General features: G+C 35.3%; 1 protein-coding gene across 1 annotated transcript in view; it reads right to left on the bottom strand.

The window, feature by feature from the left end:
- Positions 1-25,526, bottom strand: part of LOC150110552 (serine/threonine-protein kinase 10-like) — a 283,018-nt gene that overhangs the window by 66,209 nt on the left and 191,283 nt on the right. Inside the window, exon 15 of the mRNA XM_090399708.1 lies at positions 6,973-7,101. Coding sequence (XP_090255834.1) covers positions 6,973-7,101 — 129 coding nt within the window. The remainder of the gene's footprint in view (positions 1-6,972; positions 7,102-25,526) is intronic.

Genomic DNA, 25,526 nt, shown 5'->3' with positions numbered 1-25,526 from the left:
TTTTAATTAAAAAAAATAAAGTTGTACTTTTCTTACAATATAATTTCATCAATCAAATAAACCGATTATTAGACACACAAAAATTAAAACTGGAACGATCTAATTAAATACTATAAGGCATCTATTCTGCTTGGGAAGAGGTCAACGCACACCAGTGGGAGGAGCAGTCATGTTACCCACCTTAATAAGATGTATGATTTCCTTTGCTTTGATGACTGCAGCAATACTACAGGGCATACTTTCCATAAGCACATGATAGTGATCAATGGGAAATTTGGACCATTCTTCCCATAGCAATGTAATGAGGTTCCTAGACTGTTGTAGGGTGAACATCCCTTGACTTCACCTGACACTCCAGTTCATCCACATGTTCAATATAATTGAGATCGGGGCTCTGCAGAGGCCAGTCAAGTGTGGTTAAATTCATGTCCACAAACTAGTTTGTGGACATGAAGTTACTGGAGCAGCCTTATGACATGGTGCATTGTCTTTCTGAAAGAGAAAATGGTCGGTTGTATAGAAATGCTACAAAGTAAGAAGCATTGCATTGTCTAGACTTTTCAGATACCTCTCAGAGTTAAATATTCGTGGCACCACAGAAGTCTGAGGACAAACCAGGAAAAACAGGACCATACCATCACACTGCCAGCTCCAAATTTCATAGTTGGGGTTACATGCTCTGATAAGAGATATTCACCTAGCATCTGTCATACCCACACCCATCCATCTGCTCAGCAGAGTGTTTAGCATGAGTTGTCGCTTCATAACACAGCTTTTCCAAGCTTCCACATCCCAATGTATACACTCTTTGGACCACCAAAACTGCATGCTGGTTCAGGTAATGTATGTTTTGGTTTTGAATGTTTTGTGCATATTCGTGTTCATCAATGCCCAGAAATTTGCATTCAACGTGTCAGATGATAAATGGTGGTTTTATCCTTCATAGCACCATACGGTCATGTCTGGTGAGTGAGGTGAGTCATCTACTGAGGGTAGTACTTGAAGTTGACTCCCTGTGTTTTCATCTCAGTATGGTATCATTGATTGACCTGGCTGGCCAGGTCGATTTGCTGAACAGATAGGCCTGCAACATGGCATCTTATTACAATGTCTCTTTCAAACCTTGTCAGTTCTCTTCTTACAGTCATTTCACTTGGACATGGTTGCATTGACTTGGGAGCATCATATTCCTCCAAATCATAGAGGCTACTAATGTGACTCTACATGGCATGATGCACCTTACCCATGGGATGACTTCTTTCCAAGCAGCACATAAATTATTCTTCGAACACCTTTAACCCTTAAGTAGGTACACAATTGTAATATAGTATTGTCCACAGCTTAGTGTAATTAATTGTGAAAATTTTGCATAACACAGAATCTTTTTAATACTATTATTAAAAAAAAATTATCTTGCAAAGACAAATCAGACTGCATCATGTGACAGTGCATTGTGAAAAGTGAGTGCGGCTCTACTTTCTTGTTTTCGTGAATTTTATTATGTCTTCTTATTCATGAATTCATTCACACTGCTTGCACTCACAACATCCAATGGCAATCCATTCAAATCACGCACCACCCTCTGAGAGAAAAATCTAGCCCCTCACTCCCCTTCTTAGTGGCATTCTTTCTCAGCTTCCAAGGATGCTCTCTTGTCCTTTCCCCACCCTCCATAAATTGAAAAATTCCATCAACTGAAATCCTCTATGACCCTATAAGAAGTTTGTAAGTCTCAATCATATCACCACTCTTTCTCCTGTTTGCTAGTGTCTGCAGTCTACAAATTCTCAATCTGTCTTCATAATCAGTATTTCATAATCCTCATATCATTTTAAACACACTCCTTTGTACTCTCTCCAATATATCAGAATCACAATGGAAACCAGACCTGCATACAATAGTCCAAATGAGGTCTTATCAAGGCCTTATAAAGGGGCAAAATAATATCCTTATTCGTTTGCAATGCTGAAACATTCGTTTCAGCATTGCAATTATTTTTTGAGTTGTATTTGTAATCTTTGCCACATGAACCCTGAACTTAAACTTCATATCTATTAACACCCCAAGATCCCTAGCCTCATCAGTTTCTTCTAGCCTAATCCCACCAACATAATACGGCATTGGATATCTAATCACACCATAGTGAATAACTTTACATTTACTCACACTGGACTGCCAACCATTTCAAATGTGATTAAATGTAAATTCATTCACTTTGGCATGATTAGATATCCAATCACAATTCCAGCCTATTCAAATCATTCTGCAAGTACTGCATATCAGCAGCATTCCTGATTACCCTACCTATCTTTGCATCATCAGCAAATAGCTGTATGTCGCTTGTCAAATCCTTCCCAATATCATTAATGTCACCAAGTCTTTCTGTGCCTACTGGCACATAAGGCTGCAATGCTGGTTTTCCTCTGCACCTGTCCCTCACAGCTGCTCTTGCTTCTGCTCAACTTGTCCATCTTGCCTCCTTCATTTCGGATTCCATCATTCTTCTCCAAGTTAATTTTGGGTGATCTCTAGAGCGTCTTCCTTCTGGAGCTCAACTCAGTGCTACTTGGGGAATTCTGTTTATCCCCATGTGAAGAATGTCCAGTTCGTGTCCATCTTCTTAGGCGAATCTCCTCATCTATTGACTTCGAGAAGGTTTTCTTTAAAAGTTCCTCGTTAGTAATTGTATTTGGTCATAAGATTTTTAAAATTCTTCTTAAACACTTGTTTTGGAAAATGTCCAATTTATTACTTTGTGCTTTAGTAAGTTTCCAAGTTTCAGAGCCATATAGCAGTATTGCTCGCACAATAGATTTATAGACATTAATTTTCACTTTAACTGTAATATTTGATGCTTTCCATAATTTGTTTAGTGACCCGAAACAATTTTGTGCTTTAGCAATTCTTTGTAAAATGTCTTCATCAGTGCCGCCTCGTTTATTTATTACTGATCCAAGGTACGTAAAAGTATCAACATCTTCAATTGTTTCATTTTTTAACTTAATTTCTTTATTTGATTTTTCATTTATTCGCATGACCTTGGTTTTCTTCTTGTTTATATGTAGACCCACAGTTTCTGCACAGCAAGCAAAGACATCAGTTTATAGCTGTAAGTCATTTAACTTGGAGGACAGAAGCACTATGTCATCAGCAAAATCAAGGTCTTCCAGTGTGGATGTAAAGTCCAAACGTATTTCTCTCTTTGATGATTGAGTTTTTCATAATCCAATCAATTAAAATTATAAATAATAGACCAGATAACACTCATCTCTGCCTAACTCCAGTTTCAATGATAAAGAAGTCTGTAAGTTTTCCATCTACTTCTACGCAAGACTTGCTGCCGTCATACATATTCTTAATAATGTTGATATATTTATAAGATATTCCGTATTCTTCTTATATTTTCCAAAGTTTCTCTCTATTTATTGAGTCAAATGCTTTAATGAAATCGATGAAGTTTAGGTAAAGTGGGGCTTGAAATTCTATACATTGTTCGATTATATTTCTAAGAGTGAATATTTGTTGAATGGTTCTGCAACCAGTTCAAAAACCTGCCTGTTCTTCTCTTAGTAAATTTTCGATTTCCTTTTTTAATCTATTAATTAAAATTTTGATAAAAACGTTTGCAGGAATTGACAGCAAACTTATTCCTCTCCAATTTTCACATTTAGTCAGATATCCTTTTTTTTTTTTTTTTTTTTTTTTAGGTATTTTTATAATTACTGCTTCTTTCCATTGTTCAAGAATTTTTTCTGTTTTCCATATTTCATTGTATAATCTTTGTAATTTGGCAGCAGTTGTGTTGAGATTAGCTTTTAACATTTCAACATTGATATTATCATTTCCGCATGCTTTGTTAGATTTTAATGCCTCCAGGGAATCTTTGACTTCGTCCAATGAAATCTCGTCTTCGAAAATGTTCAAAGTGGATGTTAACACTAGTTGTCAAATAAGTCAGCTTGTGCTCTTAGAGAATATAGAGACATATGCAAGAATGCTAAACACTGCGTAAAACTATCTAAACAAAAATCATGGGAGGACTTTGGCAAGAATATAGAAAATAAATATCAAGAAGGTGACAAAATTTTCTGGAGGTTGTTGAAGAAGTTTAGGAATGGAGGAAAGAGTGCTGTAAAAGGAGTTAGAGATGATAAAGGTGACATGAAAACAGGAGAAAAAGATATCCTTGAAGTATGGAGTAATTACTTTGAAAAACTGCTAAATGAAACAAGCAGTGATGACAGCACAGTGGTAAAAAAACACTGACCAGGCATGCAGGCAGGAATACATATCCATACTTGAAGTAGAAAAAGCCAGAGGCTTGAAATGTGGAAAGGCAGCTGAAGTAGATGATATTCGACCAGAAATGCTGATGTATGGTGGTATTAGAGTCTTACAGTGGCTGCACTGCATAGTTCAGAAAGCCTGGACAGAGGGACGAATTCCCGATGATTGCAGTAGAGCTCTCATAGTACCCATATATAAAAAGGGAATAAAACTGAATGTGAGAATTACAGAGGTATTTCCCCACTGAGTGTTCCTGGCAAGATCTATGCAAGTATACTTGAGAAACGGTTGAGAAGAATTGTGGAAGAAAAGCTTGGTGAAGAACAAGCTGGATTCAGGCCAAACAGAGGCTGTCAGGATCAAATCTTCACTTTACGACAAATAGTCGAGAAAGCATGGGAATATAACAAAGATCTGTATTTATGTTTTGTCGATTTGGAAAAGGCATATGATAACGTGCCAAGAGAGAAGCTATTCAATACGCTGCAGTTATATGGTGTCAATGGGGCATTATATCAAGCAATACTTAGTCTTTACTTGAGTTGTAAGTCAGCAGTTAGAATTGAAGGAAGTACAGGAAGATGGTTTAATGTTAAATCTGGTGTGAGACAAGGATGTACATTATCCCCTCTGTTATTCATTATCTATATGGATCACATTATGAAGGAAAATAGTATTAAACATGATATCAAAATTGGAGATGTTAATGTCAGCTCTTTGCTTTATGCGGATGATGTTATACTTCTAAATAAATCCGCTACAAGTCTGCAAGATTCGCTGACTAAATTGAATAACTGTTGTAATAGATATGGTATGAAGGTCAGCAATAAAAAGACAAAGACAATGAAGATAGGCAGAATCATTGAAAATGTCAACTGTGTTGTGAATGGAGAGCCTGTGGAACAAGTAAAACATTTCAGCTACTTAGGCACGATTTTTAGTGAAGATGGTAAATTAAATATAGAAATAGACAACAGAATCAGCAAAGCTAGTATGGTGGGAAGTCAATTGAATAAATTCATATGGAATAAGAGAGAAATTAGTCGGAACACTAAATTAGCTGTATACAAGAGTGTTCAAACCAGTTTTAACTTATGGAACCGAGAGCTGGGTCAGAAGTAAAACACTTGACCAAAGACTGCAGATATGAGAGTTCTGAGAAAGATTATAGGCATGAACAGATGGCATCAATGGCAATATCATATTAAAAACGAGGATATTAGGAAAGAACTTGACATTGTCAGCATCCAGGAATGCATTAGCAGAGCTAATCTCAGGTGGTATGGTCACTTAAATAGAATGGGAGAGGAAAGATTAGCAAAACAAGTGTTCTCTACCAGGTTGGCAGGAAAACGACCCAGAGGAAGACCAAGATATAGGTGGATTGATACGGTACAAAGTGCCTTAGACGATAGAAATATAAGATCTGATAATGTTGGAGTCTTGACAAGTAACAGACTGATTTGGAGGAAAATTGTAGATAGGAAGTTAGTAATGATATAATTTTTTCATGTAGTACTATCATATCCTGTATACCCCTTGTGGGTACATGGCAGGAATTTGATGATGGAATTTCAAATGAGTTGTATGGCAGATGGTGATACATGAAAAGGAATGAAGATGTTAGTTGATCAAGATGGTGAAAACAGTGAGGTGGGAGAGAATATGGAAGCAAGAAAAAAAAAATTCCAGTATGATGGAAATCTTGAATTTTGAAACTTTAACAGTGGAGAACAGAAATTCCATAAAGGACTGCTTCCATTAATATGCTACTACACACACGATTAAAAATACAATAGGAATAAAAAGTATTAATTATAAAGTCATAAAAGGCTTACTTCTCAGCAATGACAACAAATGCCTTGAGACTGTACGATTATTGCTTATATTTTAAAGATTACACTACTTTTATTTTTGCAAAGAATTAACGATGTCCATGAACAGAACAGCATCTGTTTATGGACTGCAACCATGTTAAAAAAGTGCATGTAAAGAAATACTCAGGTTTTGTTCATTATCCATAATAAAGCTTAATGATATTGCTAACACCAAGGAGGGGAAATACATTTATTAAACTTACTAATATTTCACTAGTTTTCTACCCAGAGGTTATTCATAGAATCAGCAATGAAGCACTTTCTTAACCTCAAAAAGGATGACTGCATTAATTTACCAAAGACCTGGGAGATTATCATTTTAATACCCAATAGCCAGACTTCACTGAATTAACTTTGTGATTATCTGACTCATTAGGTTACAATTTAAACTGTTTCTACAATTACTTGGTTTAGTGCTGCGTGCCTGTCACAGTTGTTGTTGTGCTCTGATGATGCTGGGTAGAAAACCAGAGAAATATTACTGAGTTTAATAAATGTATTTTGTTCCTCTTGGTGTTAGTAATACTATTAAGCTTTATTTCCCTGATCTTAAAATGAATCCCACGAGTACCTAACTGCAGATTTTAGTCTGTTGCGTTCAATTACAATTTGTGATGTGGAGATTATATCATCTATGATACACATGGCAACAAAATTTAATGTGTTATGTTCTACACACCTAATGTGCTGTCATTTAATCATTACTGATCATAAGTTGAATTAGCCGACACACCAATGATTTAATTGCATGTTCTTAAATTTATGCATTCTTAAAACTCAGGAGAACAACTATAAACCTAAGTCTTACCTGTTCACACCTTATTTTCTTTGAAGCTATTCTGAGCTCAATTTCCTGCTGCTGCTCTGCTTTTTCAACCATTAATTTATGTTGGCGATTTAACATTTCCAAATCATTGTCATAGTTCCTTTTTAATGTCTAACAGGAAGAAGTAAAAATCTATATATATTAAATCCAAGGTATGTGTAAAAATGCATATAATTTGTAATTGTTTTCCCTATTTATATCAATATTTAACTTATAATAGTTATTATTACTCATTCAAACTTACTGCCTATGCCTTAAAATTTTAAAGTATGGACCTTAATTTAAGATTTATCTGACTCCCCCCATTTATACATATACATGTGTATAGTACATACAACTAGAGTTGTATCTCACTATCATGCTGTCCTGTATAAACCATAAAATGTATATCAATAAGGAAAATTAAACCAGGAAACAGTGTATTTGCAAATCTGTATCAGGGGGACTGAAGCAGCATAATATTTGATTTTAATGAAAGTAAGTTATTTTGTCACAGTATCCTTTAGACCAGCCTTTCTCAATTTCTAAGCCCAAAGACCAGTGAAATGCCTAAAACAATTTTATGGACCACTAAGTTATGTAATTTTTTAAAACACTTATGTGAGGATTAACATTTGGGAAAACCTGTGCCATTTATAACATCTAAAAGCATATTTTTAATACATATGGAAACATAATTAAATTGGAAGTAAACGATTAAAAGTGTGTCATCATTGAACAAAGTTTTAATTGTTATTAAACAAATAAATAATATGATATAATCATGTTACTACTTACTTTCAATGAGATGGTTGAGCTTCTCAGCCCTTGCAGAGTTGCTGGGTATCTACCTCAATACTGGTCAATTTCAGTCGAAGATCAGCGCACACGCACACTCTAAGACAATTTCTGTATTGTTGTCATTTGAAAGAGAAATGAAAATCCTTTCTAACAAAGATAGGTAGAAAACTGCATGGCAAATTCCAATACTTCTTCAGATAATTCGGGAAATTCACTTCTCACTGAAGGTGAGATCCAGAATAGAGCCAAACCAAGATCATGGAATTGCATTTTAATCCCACTCTCACTTGAAAGCTCAATTAACTTTTTATTTTTCGATAACGTTCTCGTGACTATAAGCCTGAAATGGATTGCAAACCCACAGAAATTTCTCATAAAAGTTATTCGGAAAATATGTTTCAAAATTCTGTTTCAGTTTTGAGGTGGTCACAAACCTTTCCAAAAACTCTGAATCAACAAAAATATCCATTTCCACTAAAAAGGATTCCAATGTTGGAAAAGGTGCAAATTGTAATAGTAATAGATAACAAGATTTTAGAACAGGTGAATTCATTTAACTACCTAGGTATGATTACATATAAAAATGAAAAAGATATAAACTTAAACATTGTAAAATATTTAAAAATAACAGGTGTAATTAACTCTATATTTAAACCAAACCTAGTTCAAAAAACAAACCAGACTAAAAGTATACAATACATTAGCCCTACCAGTCTTAATGTATGGAAGTGAAATCTGGACAATAAAAGAAAAAGACAAACAAAGATTAATAACAGCTGAAATGAAGTTTATGAGAAAAACTGCAAAGTATAGTGTATTTGATCACAAAAGAAATGAAATTATGAAAGAATTAAACCAGGAAACAGTAATAGACAAAATTAAAAAATATAGACATCAATGGATGGAACAATGTTCAAAGAATGAAAACAGGAAATTAGGGACAAAAAAACATTAGGAAAAAGAAAACCATGACATCATCTTAAAAGATTCAATGATGACTCCTGAAGGGAGAGATTTAGTTCATTTAATTTCAAAAAAATGTATGAAAGATACGATAGTGTTGATAACCATGCTTCGTCAACAAGGTGTGATGCAAAATCAGAATTATGTTCATTTACAAACATAAAATTTCGTGCCTTAATTGAAATAACCTTAGTACTTTCCTTTGGAAATCCAACGAATTTCAAAATGAAGCAAAAGATGTATATATTCACTGCTCATTTCATCGCAGAGTACAGAAATTAGCCTGTTATGTAACGGTCGAACCTTAATATGATTAACTAGCTTTACAGTATTGTTAAGCACAGTGTTAGCACAGTTTTAAATTCTGGTGGCATTCCTTTGGAGGCTAACACTTCCCTATGTATAAATTCCCAATTCATATCCAGAGCTACTTCCTTGACCTTAGAAACAACCCCCACTATGCCTGTCTGTAAGGGCGTGAGCTCCATCCGAACAGAAGCCTATACATTTTTCCCAATGGATCCCTTCGTGTATTATGTAATTATTGAGAGTGCAAAATATTTCTTCTCCAGTTGTTTGGGATGACAAAGTTCTACAAAAGAGAATATCGTCATGAACATTGTTATCATGCACATATCTTAACTGTGCATCATCTGTAACATCATTATTCTCATCTATTTGTAACGCATAATAAGGACTCTTCTTAACTCTTTCAATCAACTGAGATTCTACATCCCCTGCCATATCATTAATTCTGCAATCGACAGTGACATTTGAAAGCGGAATCAAATCAGCATCTTTTAGTAACTTGATGCCAAACATAGTTTTTACCACATCTTTTATAGCTGGAAGTAAATTTTCTCCGATAGAATGAGGTTTCAGTTTTCGCTATATGCAAACTTAAGAGATAGGATGCTTCCAGTGCCTTGCTATTAATTGAACCCATGAATGAAACTATATCTTTCTCATGATTTAATGTCCCTAAGCATCACTGAAAAAATTCAATTCGCTTATTTTTTACATCACAATGTTTAGTTTCTAAATGTCGGAGTTTTGCAGGTTTCATGCACTCTTTCGACAACACTTCATAACACAAAACACATTGAGGTTTCTGTTCACTTTCATCTCCACACCAAGTAAACCCGAATTCCAAATAAATTGTTTTTTTCCTTTGCACTGCCTGTTTCTTCTACTTGTACACCTCTACACGTGTATCACAATTACGGATAACATCACCTGTTTCATTTGATTTTCTTTTCAAAGTCCTAGTTCTAAGCCACTTTTCCATTATTAAAAAACATTTCCGAAAAATATATAAATACTGGAGTGCTGAAGGGTCAAAGCTGTATAAATGAGAGAAGACCTCCACATAGCCTTTAAAGGAATGTGAAGAACCGATCAGGGCTTCTGACCTAATGTCCAATCCTCACCTTCTCGTGGTGCACCATGTTGGGTATTACCTGGATACTGAACGAACAAGGATGGGCTGGCAATTTGGGATTTAGCCGACAAAATTGTATTCTTATTAACTTAAACCAATATACAAAATGCCAACATTGACATGACATGATGGTACAACATGACAAAATTTAATGAAAGCTGGGGTTCTAGAGAAAGCTGATGGTTGAAGGAGGAAAACCTTCAATGATAAAAATCAATAAACAACAAGCAATTGGTTAAAATGTAGATAACATGTTTACTTCATCATCATCATCAAATTCTTGCCATGTACCCTCAAGGGGCATACAGGATATGATAGTACTACATGAAAAATATTACATCATTACTAACTTCCTATCTACAATTTTCCTCCAAATCAGTCTATCACTTGTCAAGACTCCAACATTATCAGATCTTATATTTCTATTGTCTAAGGCACATTCTACTGTATCAATCCACCTATATCTTGGTCTTCCTCTGGGTCGTTTTGCTGCCAACCTGGCAGAGAACACTTGTTTTGCTAATCTTTCTTCACCCATTCTGTTTAAGTGACCATACCACCTGAGATTAGCTCTGCTAACGCATTCCTGGATGCTGACAATGTCAAGTTCTTTCCTAATATCCTCGTTTTTAATATGATATTGCCATTGATGCCATCTGGTCACGCCACTAATCTTTCTCAGGACTCTCATATCCATAAATTAAAACTGGTTTGAACACTGTCTTGTATACAGCTAATTTAGTGTTCCGACTAATTTCTCTCTTATTCCATATGAATTTATTCAACTGACTTCCTACCATAGCAGCTTTGTTGATTTTGTTGTCTATTTCCATATTTAATTTACCACCTTCACTAAAAATCGTGCCTAAGTAGCTGAAATGTTTTACTTGTTCCAGAGGTTCTCCATTCACAATGCAGTTGACATTTTCAATGCTTCTGCCTATTTTCATTATCTTTGTCTCGTTACTGCTGACCTTCATACCATATCTATTACAACAGTTATTCAATTTAGTCAGGGAATCTTGCAAACTTGTAGCGGATTTATTTAGAAGTATAACATTGTCCACATAAAGCAAAGAGCTGACATTAACATCTCCAATTCTGATATCATGTTTAATACCACTTTCCTTCCTAATGTGATCCATATAGATAATGAATAACAGAAGGGATAATGTACATCCTTGTCTCACACGAGATTTAACATTAAACCATCTTCTTGTACTTCCTTCAATTCTAACTGCTGACTTAAATTCAAATAAAGACTAAGTATTGCTTGGTATAATGCCCCATTGACACCATATTATTGTAGCGTATTGAATAGCTTCTCTCTTGGCACCTTGTCATATGCCTTTTCCAAATCGACAAAACTTAAATACAGATCTTTGTTATATCCCATACTTTCTTGACAATTTATTTGTTGTAAAGTGAAAATCGGATCCTGACAGCCTCTATTTGGCCTGAATCCAGCTTGTTCTTCACCCAGCTTTTCTTCCACAATTCTTCTCAATCATTTCTCAAGTATACCTTCATAGATCTTGCCAGGAACACTTAGTAGGGAAATACCTGTGTAATTCTCACATTCAGTTTTATTTCTCTTTTTATATATGGGTGCTATGAAAGCTCTACTGCAATCATCGGGAATTCGTCCCTCTGTGCAGGCTTTCTGAACTATGCAGTGCAGCCACTGTAAGACTTTTATACCACCAAACTTCAGCATTTCTGGTCGAATATCATCTACTCCTGCTGTCTTTCCACATTTTAAGCCTTTGATGGCTTTTTCTACTTCAAGTATGGATATGTATTCCTCACTGCATGCCTGGTCAGTGTTTTTTACCAGTGTGCTGTCATCACTGCTTGTTTCATTTAGCAGTTTTTCAAAGTAATTACTCCATACCATAAGGATATCTTTTTCGTCCGTTTTCATGTCACCTTTATCATCTCTAACTCCTTTTACAGCACTCTTTCCTCCATTCCTAAGCTTATTCAACAACCGCCAGAATATTTTGCCACCTTCTAGATATTTATTTTCTATATTCTTGCCAAAGTCCTCTATAACTTTTGTTTAGCTAGTTTTACACAGTGTTTAGCATTCTTGCATTTGTCTCTGTATTCTCTAAGAGCACAAGCTGACTTATTTGCCAGGAACTTTTGATATGCTTTCTTCTTTTCCTTCACTGCCTCTTTAACTTCCTGTGTCCACCATGGAGTTCTAATTTTTCTATCGTTGCAGACAACTTCACCACATGCCTCTCTAGCTGAATCAATCAATGTTTTCTTCAGAGCTTGATACTGAATCTCCAAGGTTTGATTCCTGTGTTCAAACTTTTTCATTTTTTCTTGAAAAACGTTTGTATATCTACAGTTCACATCTGAGAGCTGCCCAACTTTTATTTGTTTTAAAACTTTCTTACATGTTCTTCTTTTCAATATGAAATTTAATTTTATCCTGCTTAAGATTAAATAGTGATCACTTCCAATTCCAAATCCTCTGTACACTCTTGTGTCCTGCACCAGAGTGAAAACATCAGTATCGATAATAACATAGTCAATGAGACTTTTCTTATTCCTTGCCTCTTCTCTCCATGTGAATTTGTGCACATTTTTATGTTGGAACATGGTGTTAGTAATAACCAGTCCATGTGCTGAGCAGAAATCCAACAGGTATTTGCCATTATTATTAGCTTTGCTCTTTTCTCCAAATTTTCTTAAAATATTTTTCTATGTCTCGCAATCATTTCCTACTCTGCTATTTAGATCCCCAACAAGGACCAACTTTTCCTTTTTCATTGTGTCAGTTGCTTTTTCTAAAGCTTCAAAAAATTCCTCCACTTCTACCTTAGTAGAGCCTTATGTGGGACAATAGGTACAAATAAGTCTCATTGTCCAGTTCCCCATTCTCATATTTGCCCACATTACTCTAGTCGAGACTGACTGCCATTCAAGAAGATTATTTTGTGTTGAATACTGGCTACTCCTTTTCCTTGATTATCATTGCCTGAATATAACATTTGGTATTTATTGCTCAGAAAGATCTCACCAGTTTTTGTCTTTTTTGTTTCAGTCACTCCTATTATGTCGATCTGGTACTTATCTAATTCCTCACCTAGCTCCATTTCTTTGCCATTCGGGCTTCTTATGTTGATAGTACTGATCTTTAACTCTGGTGATGTTGAGTTGGGGTTTGTTTTCAGATTTGTTCCAGTAGCTGATTTTTCGCTGTTCGCCATGGTTCCCTGGCAAAAACAACGGGGGCCTTATTTAACCGGGCGACACCCCAGCCGGCATGAAATTTTGTCATGTTGTACCATCATTTTTATTTTGGTTTAAGTGTAAAACCAATAAGAATACAATTTGGTCGGCTAAATCCCAAATTGCCAGCCCATCCTCGTTCGTTCAGTATCCAAGTAGATACCCAACAAGGTGCAGCACGAGAAAGTGAGGAGTGGACATTAGATCAGAAGCTCTGGTCGGTTCTCCGCATTCCTTTAAAGGCTATGTGGAGGTCTCCTCTCAGTTATACAGCTTTGACCCTTAAGCATCCCCACCTACTTCAAATATGACAAAACTCAAGGGAAGGCAGAAGCAATAAAACCATGTTGTTGTTCACTTCATCCTTCTTTTATTTTTCATCATTTTGCCGCTACAAATTATTGTAGCCGCAGAATGTTCATCGACTGAACATTCTGCCTCTATTTGTTGGTTTTTTTTTAAATATCTGTTTTATTTCAATAATTTTTACTTACTTTTCTTTGTTTTGTTTGGATAATTAAAATATATATATTTATTTAAGTCTTCCTGCAGATCACCTGTCCCATTGTCATGGGTCACAGGTCGAGAAACACCGCTTTAGATGGACGATTTTTTATTTTTACCCCCCCCCCCACACACACATTATTAACTAAAGCAGCTATTTTTATTCACCAGATGCAGAGAATTTTCACAATTTTGGAGGATTTTAAAATTAATCAACTTATTTCGTGATTATTTAACCTGTGTTTTTTTTTTTTTTTCTACAGCCATTTTAAGGGTGTGTGGTTTTTTATTTTTTTATTTGCATTTTCAAACTTTTTTTTAAGATAGCAACCATCTGCTTTAGGAGTTCCTGAGTGTTCTCTACCTCATAAGCTGTAGGAATAATCAACAAGTTCAATTTTTTTGTTTGTTTTAAGTATGTACGTATGTATACATCTTGTGGAATACACCACAATTCACTTGATCAAAACCTTTCTTCTATGAAAAAAATTGCCTCAAAATTTGCAAAAAATTAAAAACAGCTAACTTTGAAGACCAAAAAAGTTATGTGGGATCCAAATAAAAATTTTAAATTTTAATAAGATATTTCTGATAGATGAGAAAGCAAAATTGGTAGTACCATTCTGTTATTTTTATCCCTTCAGTCTAGGAAATCTTTGAAAATGAAAAATGAAAAATGAAAAAAAAAAAAAAACTGCAATTTCTTGTTGCATCTAATTATGCTATATATAACTATTGTGAAAGAACAGGAGAAGAAAGAAAAAAACAAGTGAAAAAGTAAAGATAGGCAATATAAGAATGCAGAAATAGGGGAAATGAAAAAACAATGCAGGAATTCCATGATTACAAGCATGCTGGATTAACTTCACAACATGACCAGGACTATATGAAAGCAAGCGGCATGAGCAGATGATATAACTGCATTGATCAAAATAAAGTATATGAAAGCAGTTAAGTATAGCAAAATTAAAGATGTTGAGAGAAGAATAAAAAAAAAAAAAAAAATGCTGAGATTATGCCTGTTGACATGATATGACCCAAAAGAATTTGGTTAAATTTTTTTGAGTTTAGATGTTTAGAGAAATTGTTGGTCAGTGAAAGAGTGAATGTGAATAATCAAGGAACCTAGAAATATCTGGATGGTTGTATGAAAGCATGCATTAAATTAAGGGACTGAAATTGTGGATGTAATGTGTGAGGTGAGGTGAGAGAGAGATGAAAGTAGTTCAAATAAAAAAATTGAAAATTGTGGAATCATGGTAGGAGAGTTGGGCAAGGCAACTCCAGGTTCCTCTTTAAACTGGTTATGTTTTAAGACTTACCAGAATATTCATCAGGATAATGTCAGTTACCATGCATATACATTACTGTAGGAAGAGTCAGGAATAAAGGCATGGAGCTGTTCTAATCAATTCCAAAAATTATTGGAATTAGTGAGATCTGGCAGCAGAAGAGAAAATCTTACAGGAATAAAATATGAAGAGTTATGTATTCAGGGAGGACAGACAAGTTAAGTATTATTGCTAATGATTATGGAGACATTAACTCTGCAATCATTAACTTGTTAAATCCAACCAGAGCAGAATTATCTAAAAATAGTGGTAGTATAAAGTAATAAACAATGGGCAAAGGCTATTTGGTGTAAGAAAAGATTTTAACAGGACAAAATAGAGAACCAGGTGCTTCTACAGCATATGAAGAGGATTGCTACAAAAAGCCATAAAATCTATCTCTGAAGACAAATCTTACAGATATAAGGAGAATTAACTATTATTATAGGTGATTCCAACTATTTGGATATGGACTGGACAGAAAGAGAATTTATAGAATTACTGAGGGATAACCACCTTAGCAAGCATTCATTGTGAAGAATTTATGGAGACAAAAAAAAAACATGTAACCGTATTACTTTACTTCTAATTATGAAAATAACACTAGACATCTCGACCTCTGTATCAAGGTCATTATCAGGAAAGCATACATACACAAGCTATATGACACTAAACAAAAGTAAGATGTACTATAAAATATTAATACCAGAAACACATTTAAAAAAAAAATTTTTTTTTTTGTAAAATTTTCATAAGGTTCATAGCCATTGTCAATACAGTTATAGGAAAACTCAAAAAAGAACAATTTAATTGAAAACATGTGATATTAGATGAAATGCCAGCTGCAGGAGAATAGCTCCATCTGCATTAATAGATATTCAGAATAAATTACAATAAATTTATTTTGTTAATTAAAATTATGGAGCACATTAATGGTAAGTATTGGTTAATATAACTTCCCAAAATTGCGAAAGATTTAGGCAATCATTTTTGTTCAGATTCGGGTTGTGAATGTGTGCTTTACAGCTTTCTTTGTAGAGTCTTTCTAGAAGAAAGTAACTTTTGTATAACACTGGTTTTGTTCCACTGAATTCTGTTTTGTAGATAAAGTGTGGTTTGCTAACCTGGATTTGTTCGATTCATTATTCCTGATGTTCTTCCACACAAATTTGTGCAAATCGACCAGTTTGTCCATATAACATAAGCCACAAGAGCAGGGGATTCTATAAACTCCAAGATGACATAGAGGAGGATCTTTGTCTTTTGGTGAGAAAAGGAATACATTAAGTTTGGGAACTAAACAGAAAGCAACTTGTACATTAATCAATCAAAGTAATCTTGCTATTTTTTCAGAAGTCCCTTAACATATGAAATACAAATTCTGGTAATTTCTTCTTGAGAAGGGTTAGGACGATGGCCATAATTATTCATTAATTTTGACAGTTTCTGCATTTTTGCAGTTCTTTGTTTAAAAGAGAATTTGTAAAACAAATTTTATGAGCTCTGTCAACTAAGGATTTGATTACACCATATTTCTGAGAGTTAGAATCAATGTATTTACCAGTATGAGTTGGTTTTCTATATACTGAGAAATGCTCATAGATTATGTTATTATGGACAAACTAGTTGATCTGCACACGTTCATCTGGAAGAACAAAAGGAATAATACATTTCTTTTAAAGAACCCAACAAATCCAGTTTAGCAAACCATGCTTTATCTACAAAACACTGAATTCAGTGGAACTAAACCAAAGTGTTACACAAAAGTTACTTTCTTCTAGAAAGACTCTACAAAGAAAGCTGTGAAGGCACACATTCACAACTTGAATCTGAACAAAAATTGCATAGAACTTTCTCAATTTTGGGAAGTTATATTAACCAATACTCACCATTCAGATGTTCCATAATTTTAATTAAATTTTGTTTATGATTTAAAAATAATTAACTAAATCAGTTTATTTTGAATTTCTATTAATGCAGATGGAGCTATTCTCCTACAGCTGATATTGCACATAATATCAGGGGTTTTCAAGTAAATTGTTCTTTTTTTGAGTTTTTCTGTAACGGTATTGACAACAGCTATGAAACTTAGCCAAAAATTTAAAATAAAAAGCATAACTGTTTCTGGTATTAATATTTTATAATGAATTCTTCCACTTACCATATTTGTCAGTGTATAAGACTCACTTTTTTTTTTCTTTGAAAATAGGTCTAAAAAACAGGGTGCGTTTTATATGCTGATACTCAGTTTTTTATTAATTTCATTTCTGGAAATTTTCTCTGTTCTGAGTTAAGCGATTTCTTTCTTGCTTCCTTGCAGTGTGTGAGAGAATTCCAGTTATGGATAGATAAAATTTGGTCTAGGCACCCTGTTGAAGAAGCCTGCTCTGCTAGTATGGGATCAGTTTCGTTCTCACAGAACAGAAGATGTTAAAAATAAACTCAAGGAATTGAAAACTCAGTTAGCTGTAATTCCAGGAGGTCTAACTAGTCAGCTTCAACTTTTAGATGTCTGTATTAATAAACGATTTAAGGGATTTATGAAGAAGAAGTGGAACAGCTGGATGCAGTCTTTCGATTTTGAGGTTACGACGTCAGTAAGAGGCCTAGCATTTTGCGAGTGGGTCAAAGCTTCAAGTGGTGAAAACAGAGACAGTGGTTAAATCATTTAAGAAGTGTGGCATTAGTAATGCACTGGATGGTACAGAGGACAATTTGTTGTACGAGGACTCAGATTCCTGTTTAGAAGAGGTTTCTAGTGTCACTTCATTTAGTTCTGGAGATGAATTTCTGGGTTTGACGAAGAAGATTAAAAGGTGAGTACTCTTTCCTGGTTAGATTAGGTATGTGTTGAAAGTAGACCTACTTATTACTTTATATTTGAAATACCGTAAATTCATTATATTATTCAGTGAAAAAGTTTTCTTCCTAAAAAATTTGTACAAAAAAAAACAAAAAAAAAAACGGGGTGCATCTTATAAGCCAGCAAATACGATTTTCAGACAAAAAAAAAAAGATAAATCTAAATGCTTTGCTAAATGTGTACTCTATCCTAATGCCTAGTGAAAAAATAAATAAACAAATAAAAAATATACAAAATATAAATTAATTAGCAAAATAAAATATTTTTTATTCATATAAGTAATGATATATGGATGATAAAAATCTAAATAAATAAAAAAAAATTATAGTGGAACTATACTAAACATCTCTACAGTCCTCTTATATTAAGGTGTTCTCGTGTTTGGATTCTCCCATCATGTTCTGGATGCTATATAGATTGCAGATGGGTCCACAAGATTCTTGGAATTAGTAATCCATCATTCCTGTTTAGATTCGTATGATGTTTCAGCATCTCACAAGCTTCCTTGAATGTTCTTTCAAACCAAGTTTTGGTGTAGGGACTTAAGTGTCTTTCCAGTTGATTCTCTGTGAGATGTTTGAAGTGCATGGTCTGACAGGCCTGTTTTACACTAGCTGGAGGAATTTAATATGGCATTTATGTTCATCTTTTTTTTTTTTTTTTTTTTTTTTGTTGGGATGGTGCATCCTATTTTCCCTATGTAGGGTAGGTTGCAGGTGCACTAAATTTCATAAATCCCTGAGTTGGTAAAGTACAGAAGGGAATCTTTGGATAAGCTGAGTATACTTTTTAATTTTGCAAGAGGTTTGAAGGTCGCCTTAATGTTGTATTTATGTAGTGTTCATTATTTTTTTCTGATATTCCTCTAATGTATGGTAAAGCTATGGCATTCTTGTAATTTTTTTTTTGCTTTTAATTGTAATTATTGTGGTATTATTGTGGAGGATGTTGCACTTTTTTTTGGTAGCCTTTTTTTTTTTTTTTAATACAAATTCAGCTAATAATTTCATATTCCTTCTTCAGCAGCTGCTCACTAGAGCAAATTGTTAGGGTTCTATGTTTCATGGTGCTGATGATCCTTAGTTTTTGTGGATGATGGGTGAAGGTTTGCAGCTAACCGTGATGAAAGGCAGAGAGTTATTGTTTTCGATCTCAATGATAAACTGAATATGTTTGTGTTTGTTCACGTGGCTTAGGAATGTATTTAATGTTTTCCTGTCATAGTACCAAATGGCAAAAATATCAAAATATATCTAGAACTCACTGCCTGAAGTATTCCAAATAAAAGTTAGTTATGGGGGGAGAGTGGCGAGCCTATGGCCACACCTTCTATTTGCAGGTAGAAATTATTTCACCACACAAAATACCCAGAGTGAGCAACATGGACAAAGAGGTCTGTGATATCGGGCAGAAATATGTTCTGTATGAGAAGAAATAGTATCATTGATCACGACAAAAAGAAGTTACGTCAAAGCTGACTAATAAATCTTCTTCATTGAGTGTGGTTTCTAATTTTGTTGATGAAGTGTATTTTTTTTTTTTTATATATACAAGAGGGGAAATGACCTACCAACTCCTTGAGTGTAGCCACCAGTTTCTTGACAAAGTGATAATTGAGGCTGTCGAGTCCTTCCACTATCAGTCATAGTGGTGTGTTTGTTTTGTGTATTTTAGGCAGGCCATAAATTCTGGAAGTGGGGGAAAAAATGGGATAATAGCTTTTTAATTGTTTCCTTTGCTCAGGTGATCACTGGCTTGATTAAAATTCTGATTTCTTTTTGATGTGGTCTGTAAGATTGTAGTAACCAATTGGTACATGGTGTGATTAGATGTCCACAGGTTCATTTTTTCAGGGTATGCTGTCTGATCAAGATATGCCATTGGCTTTGTCCACCTTGGTAATAAAAATGTCATGGTTATTTCTTAAAAATTCAAGGGCTAATTTTTCTGCTTAGGTTAAATTGCAACTTAGTTTGTTTATTAGAATTTAGTATGTTGAATGTTTCTATCCACATTTTATTGGCTATATTGGAGGAGAGGAATTTTAGACCTCAGTCTATGCGGTATATGAAGTCTAGTTTGCTGTTTTATAGATACTTGTGACATAAGACTGAATGATAAATGCATGTAAACACAAGAAAGATATTTAATTAACCAAATATTTCGGTCTGGAAATAGCAGACCATCCTCAGTAGTATTACAAGAACAGTTATAAAAAAATACAAGTTAGATTATTAACAATAGATCGTTTAAAATAGAACACGCCGTATGATGTTATATCACTAAGTATGAAACGGAATATTTTGAAGTAGAGACATGACTGAAAAAAAAAAAAAAAAAAAAAAAAAAAAAAAAAAAAAAAAAAAAAAAATTAATGCGTAATCTTGATTAGACTTTCCCAGATTTTTAATATAGATATACAATCATTACGATTCAGGTTGGGACGATGGAGCAAAAAAAGCGTGGAGGCCTTGCTCCATCATCCCAACCTGAATCGTAATGACTGTATATTTATATCAAAAATCTGGGAAAGTCTAATCAAGATTAGTCATTATTATTATTATTTTTTTTCAATAATGTCTCTACTTCAAAATATTCCGTTTCATACTAAGTGATATGACATCACACGGCATGTTCTATTTTAAACGATCTATTGTTAATATTCTAGCTTGTATTTTTTTATAACTGTTCTTGTAATACCACTGAGGATGGTCTGCTATTTCCAGACTGAAATATTTGGTTAATTAAATATCTTTCTTGTGTTTACGTGCATTTATCATCCGAAGTCTAGTTTGTTTACTGACTTTTATGTGATAGAATAGTTTAAGCCTTTTTACAGAGGCAAGAGTTCTTTGTCATTAAGGTTGTAGCTGGATGGTAACTTGGCCATGGTCTGTTGGTGGTTGGTTTGGTTGCTCCTTACTTTGCTTGTTGTTTGCAATTGGCTGCTACTCTGGATTGTCTGTTGCTTTCTTGTTTTTTCAGTTTTGGAACTTCCCTATTAGTTTTTCTTTGTTTTTACATAACACATGCTTTGCAAAGTTGTCTGTGATATTCTATAGAATATCCCAAATATCAACATTTATGAATTAGAGCTATCAAGCTACACACAATGAAGCTTGATAGCTAATTCATCATCAAATTCTTGATGTGTACTCTCAAAGGATGTACAGGATATGATAGTACTACATGAAAAATTTACATCATTACTAACTTCCTATCCATAATTTTCCTCCAAATCAATCTGTTACCTGTCAAGACTCCAACATTTATTACATCTTATATTTCTATCTTCAAAGACACTTTTTACCATGTCAATCCACCTATATCTTGGTCTTCTTCTGGATCTTTTTCCTGCCAACCCGACAGAGAACACTTAATTGCTAATCTTTCCTCTCCCATTCTGTTTAAGCAACTATACCACCCGAGATCAGCTCTGCTAACAATGTCAACTTCTTTCCTAATATCCTCGTTTTTAATATGATATTGCCAATAGTGCTACTGTTCATGCTCCTAATCTTTCTCAGGACTCTCATATTCCCACAATTTCTCAACTATTTGTCGTAAAGTGAATATCTGATCCTGACAGCCTCTATTTGGCCTGAATCCAGCTTGTTCTTCACTAAGCTTCCCCTCCACAATCCTTCTCAACCGTTTCTCAAGTATAATTGGATAAATATTACCAAGAACACTTCGTAGAGAAATACCTCTCTTCTTCTTCTTCTTCTGCAGCTTCTCCCACTTAAGTGGGGTCACTGTTTGTTATGAGTCTCCTCCACACTTTCCTGTCTTGGGCTGTCACCACATCCAAGTTCTTCATCTTCAAGTCCTCTTCTACCAGCTCCCTCCATCTCTTCTTTGGCCGCCCCCGCTTTCCTTGCACATCCATCTGCATGGCCCTTCTTCCCACATATTCGTCCTCCCTCCTCATCACATGACCAAACCATCTCAACCTTGCCTCCTGTATTTTCGCTCCTAAGTTCGTAACTTTCGCTGTTCCCCTGACATAGTCATTTCTCAGATGATCCTTTCTGGTCACACCGCACATCCACCTAAGCATTCTCATCTCTGCTACTTCCATCCTGCTAATGTTATTTTTCCTCAGGGCCACAGTTTCTATAGCATATGTCATAGCTGGCCTCACTACTGTCCTATAAATTTTGCCTTTCAGATTGATCGGCACCCTCTTATCGCATAACACTCCAGCCATCTCCCTCCAGTTCCTCCAACCTGCTTGTATCCTGCATCCCACTCCCTTCTCACCTCCTCCATCTTCTTCCACTGTCGAACCTAAGTATCTAAAGTCTCTCACCTTCCTGATGACATTTCCTTCCAGCTCCAGGTCTGTCTCCTGGCCACCGCCCACTGCGCAACACATATACTCTGTCTTACTTCTGCTCAGTCTCATACCTCTCTCTTCCAGTACTTTTCTCCATCTTTCCAGTTTAGTTTCCGCTTCTTATCTTGAATCTACACACAGCAAGATGTCATCTGCATACAACATTGTCCAAGGTGCATCTTCTCTCACTTCCTCTGTTACCACCTCCATCACAATATTAAACAGAAACGGACTTAATGCTGACCCTTGATGCAAGCCAACTGTTACTTGAAAACTTTCTGTCTGTCCCAAACAGGTCCGAACACTTGTCTTCACATTTCTGTACATTTCCTGCACCAACCTGACATATTTCTCCGGCACCTTCTTCTCCCTCAGACAACTCCAGACTTCTTGCCTTGGCACTCTATCGTATGCTTTCTCCAGATCAATAAATACCAGATGCAGCTCCCTTTGTTTCTCTCGATATTTTTCCATCATCTGTCGTAACCCAAAGATAGCATCTGTTGTTGATCTACCAGGCATGAAGCCAAATTGTTCCTTTGCAATCTCCACCTCCTCCCTCAATCTACCATCAAGAACCCTTTCTAGGATCTTCATTGTGTGGGACATCAACTTTATTCCTCTGTAATTTTTACGGTCTTGTGCATCCCCTTTACCCTTGTAGATGGGAACAAGAGTACTCTCCCTCCATTCCTCTGGTATATTTTCCTGTTGGCAAACTTTCATGAACAGGTCCCACAGCAGGTCAATTCCCTCTTCCCCAGTGCCTTCCATGCCTCCACTGGAATTCTGTCAGGACCCACCGCTTTTCCATTCCTCATCCTCTTCATGGCCTCCGTCACTTCCATTCTACTGATGTTCTCCACCATCCCCTCAGAAGGCTGCCCATCTCCTCTGTGAGTCCTTGCATTTTCCTCATTCAGAAGTCCCTCAAAGTATATTTTCCGTCTGTTTCTTATGTCCACATCCCTCCATAATACTCTTCCTTCAGCATCTTTGATCTGCCTCACATGTAAGATGTCCTTAGCTGCTTTATTTCTACATTTCGCTAGTTGGTAAATTTTTCTCTGTCCTTCCTTTGTTTCTAATTGATCATACAGATCTTGATATGCCATGGCCTTCGCCTGTGCCACAACTCTCTTGGCTTCTTGCTTTCTCTCTCTCTGTCCTCTTCCACTCTGGACTCATCCCACTTCTGCTTTGCCTTCCTCTTAGCTATCACTGCCACTTGTACATCATTATTCCACCACCAACCCTCCTTCTGTTCTCTAATCTTTCCAGATGTCTCACCAAGCACCTTGATTGCACAGCTCACGATTACTTTTGAATTATGTTTCCACCAATCTTGTACACTTTCCAGTCCATCCGAAATCCTCTCTAACACTCTCTCCCTAAAACGATTCCTCACACTCTCTTCTTTTAAGCGAAACCACTTAATTGTCTTCATCCCATGGCAACCAGAAGTTCTTATCTTCGATCTTATTTTAAAGTCTGCGCACAGCAGTCAGTGTTGTTGTGCTACTTGATCTGTTGGAATTACCTTACAATTTGTCACAACCTTAAGATGTTTTCTTCTAATTCTCAAATTGTTTTAGTTCTCTTTTTTGTGTATGGGTACTATGAGAGCTCTATTCCAATCATCTGGAATTTGTCCCTCTGTCCAGGCCTTCTGAAAACTATGCAGTGCAGCCACTGTAAGACTTTTATACCTTCATACTCGAGAATTTCTGGTCAAATATCATCTACCCTTGCTGCCTTTCCACATCTCAGGCTTTTGATGGCTTTTTCTACTTCAAGTATGGATATGTATTCCTGATTGCTGCCTGTTGAGTGTTTTTTACCACTGTGCTGTCACTGCTCGTTTCATTTAGCAATTTTTTTTGAAGTAACTGCTCCATACAAAGATATCTTTTTCTCCAGTTTTCATGTCATCTTTATCATCTCTAATTCCTTTTACAGCACTCCTCCATTTCTGAGCTTTTTCCAACAGCTTCCAGAATCACTACAGGTCTGAAAGACTTTTTTTTTTTTTTTTTTTTTAGAATCAGCATTAGCTATAACACACTCTACTACTCTCATTGAGCATGGTTGAATTAATTTACCTAAGATACAGGGAGACAGTCATTCTAAGACCATATTTATTGACTTCTCTGAATTAACTTTTTTTCTTTTAATCTAGCCCCTAGAGGGTACTACTAAACAACAACCTGAATACCATTTTAATATCTGGGAGGTTTCCCAGAAATAATATCCATTTTTTAATATTTTGAGTAATATTTTGTCACCTTCCTGATATTTATTTTCTATGTCCTTGTCAAAGTCTTCCAATGACTTTTGTTTAGCTTTTTTACATTTGTTTCTGTATTCTCTAAGAGCACAAGTTGATTCATTTGCCAGGAACTTTTGATATGCTTTCTTCTTTTTCTTCACTGCCTCTTTAACTTCCTGTGTCCACTATGGAGTTCTGATTTTTCTATCCTTGCAGATAACCTCACCGCATGTCTCTCTGGCTGAATCTCCAAAGTTTGGTTCCTGTTCTCAAACCTTTTAATTTTTTCTTGAATAATGTTTGTGTATTTTAGTCTAGTATTTTAGTTCGAAATGTTTGTGATTGTCTGTGAAAATACTAGTGATGGTGGGCAGCAGATGGCATTGGTGTAGATGATGATGATAGTTGCAGTTCGTTGTAGTTGGTGGAGTAAGTGGTGAACAGAGAGTTGTAGAGTAGGTTCCCTCCCTCGATGAGTCTTTGGACTCCCTGGAGGTGTCACATAATAATAATAATATGAAATTCAATTTTACCCTGCTCAAGGCTAAATGGTGATCACTTCCAATTTTAAATCCTCTATACACTCTAGTGTCCTGCACCAGTGAGTAAACATCCCTATCAACAATAACACACTCAATGAGACTTTTCTTATTCCTTGCCTCTTCTCTCCATGTGAATTTATGCACATTTTTATGTTGGAACATTGTGTTAGTAATAACCAGTCCATGTCCTAAGCAGATATCCAACAGGTATTTGCCGTTATTATTATTATTATTAGCTTTGCATAACATATCCAA

Source organism: Typopeltis vanoorti, chromosome 1 (genome assembly GCF_054136105.1).
Source record: "Typopeltis vanoorti isolate ZY-2024b chromosome 1, IOZ_Tvanoo_1.0, whole genome shotgun sequence".
Classification (NCBI taxonomy): Eukaryota; Metazoa; Arthropoda; class Arachnida; order Uropygi; family Thelyphonidae; genus Typopeltis; species Typopeltis vanoorti.
Note: the sequence above shows the minus strand (reverse complement) of the source record. Positions and strands in the feature narration are given on the sequence as shown.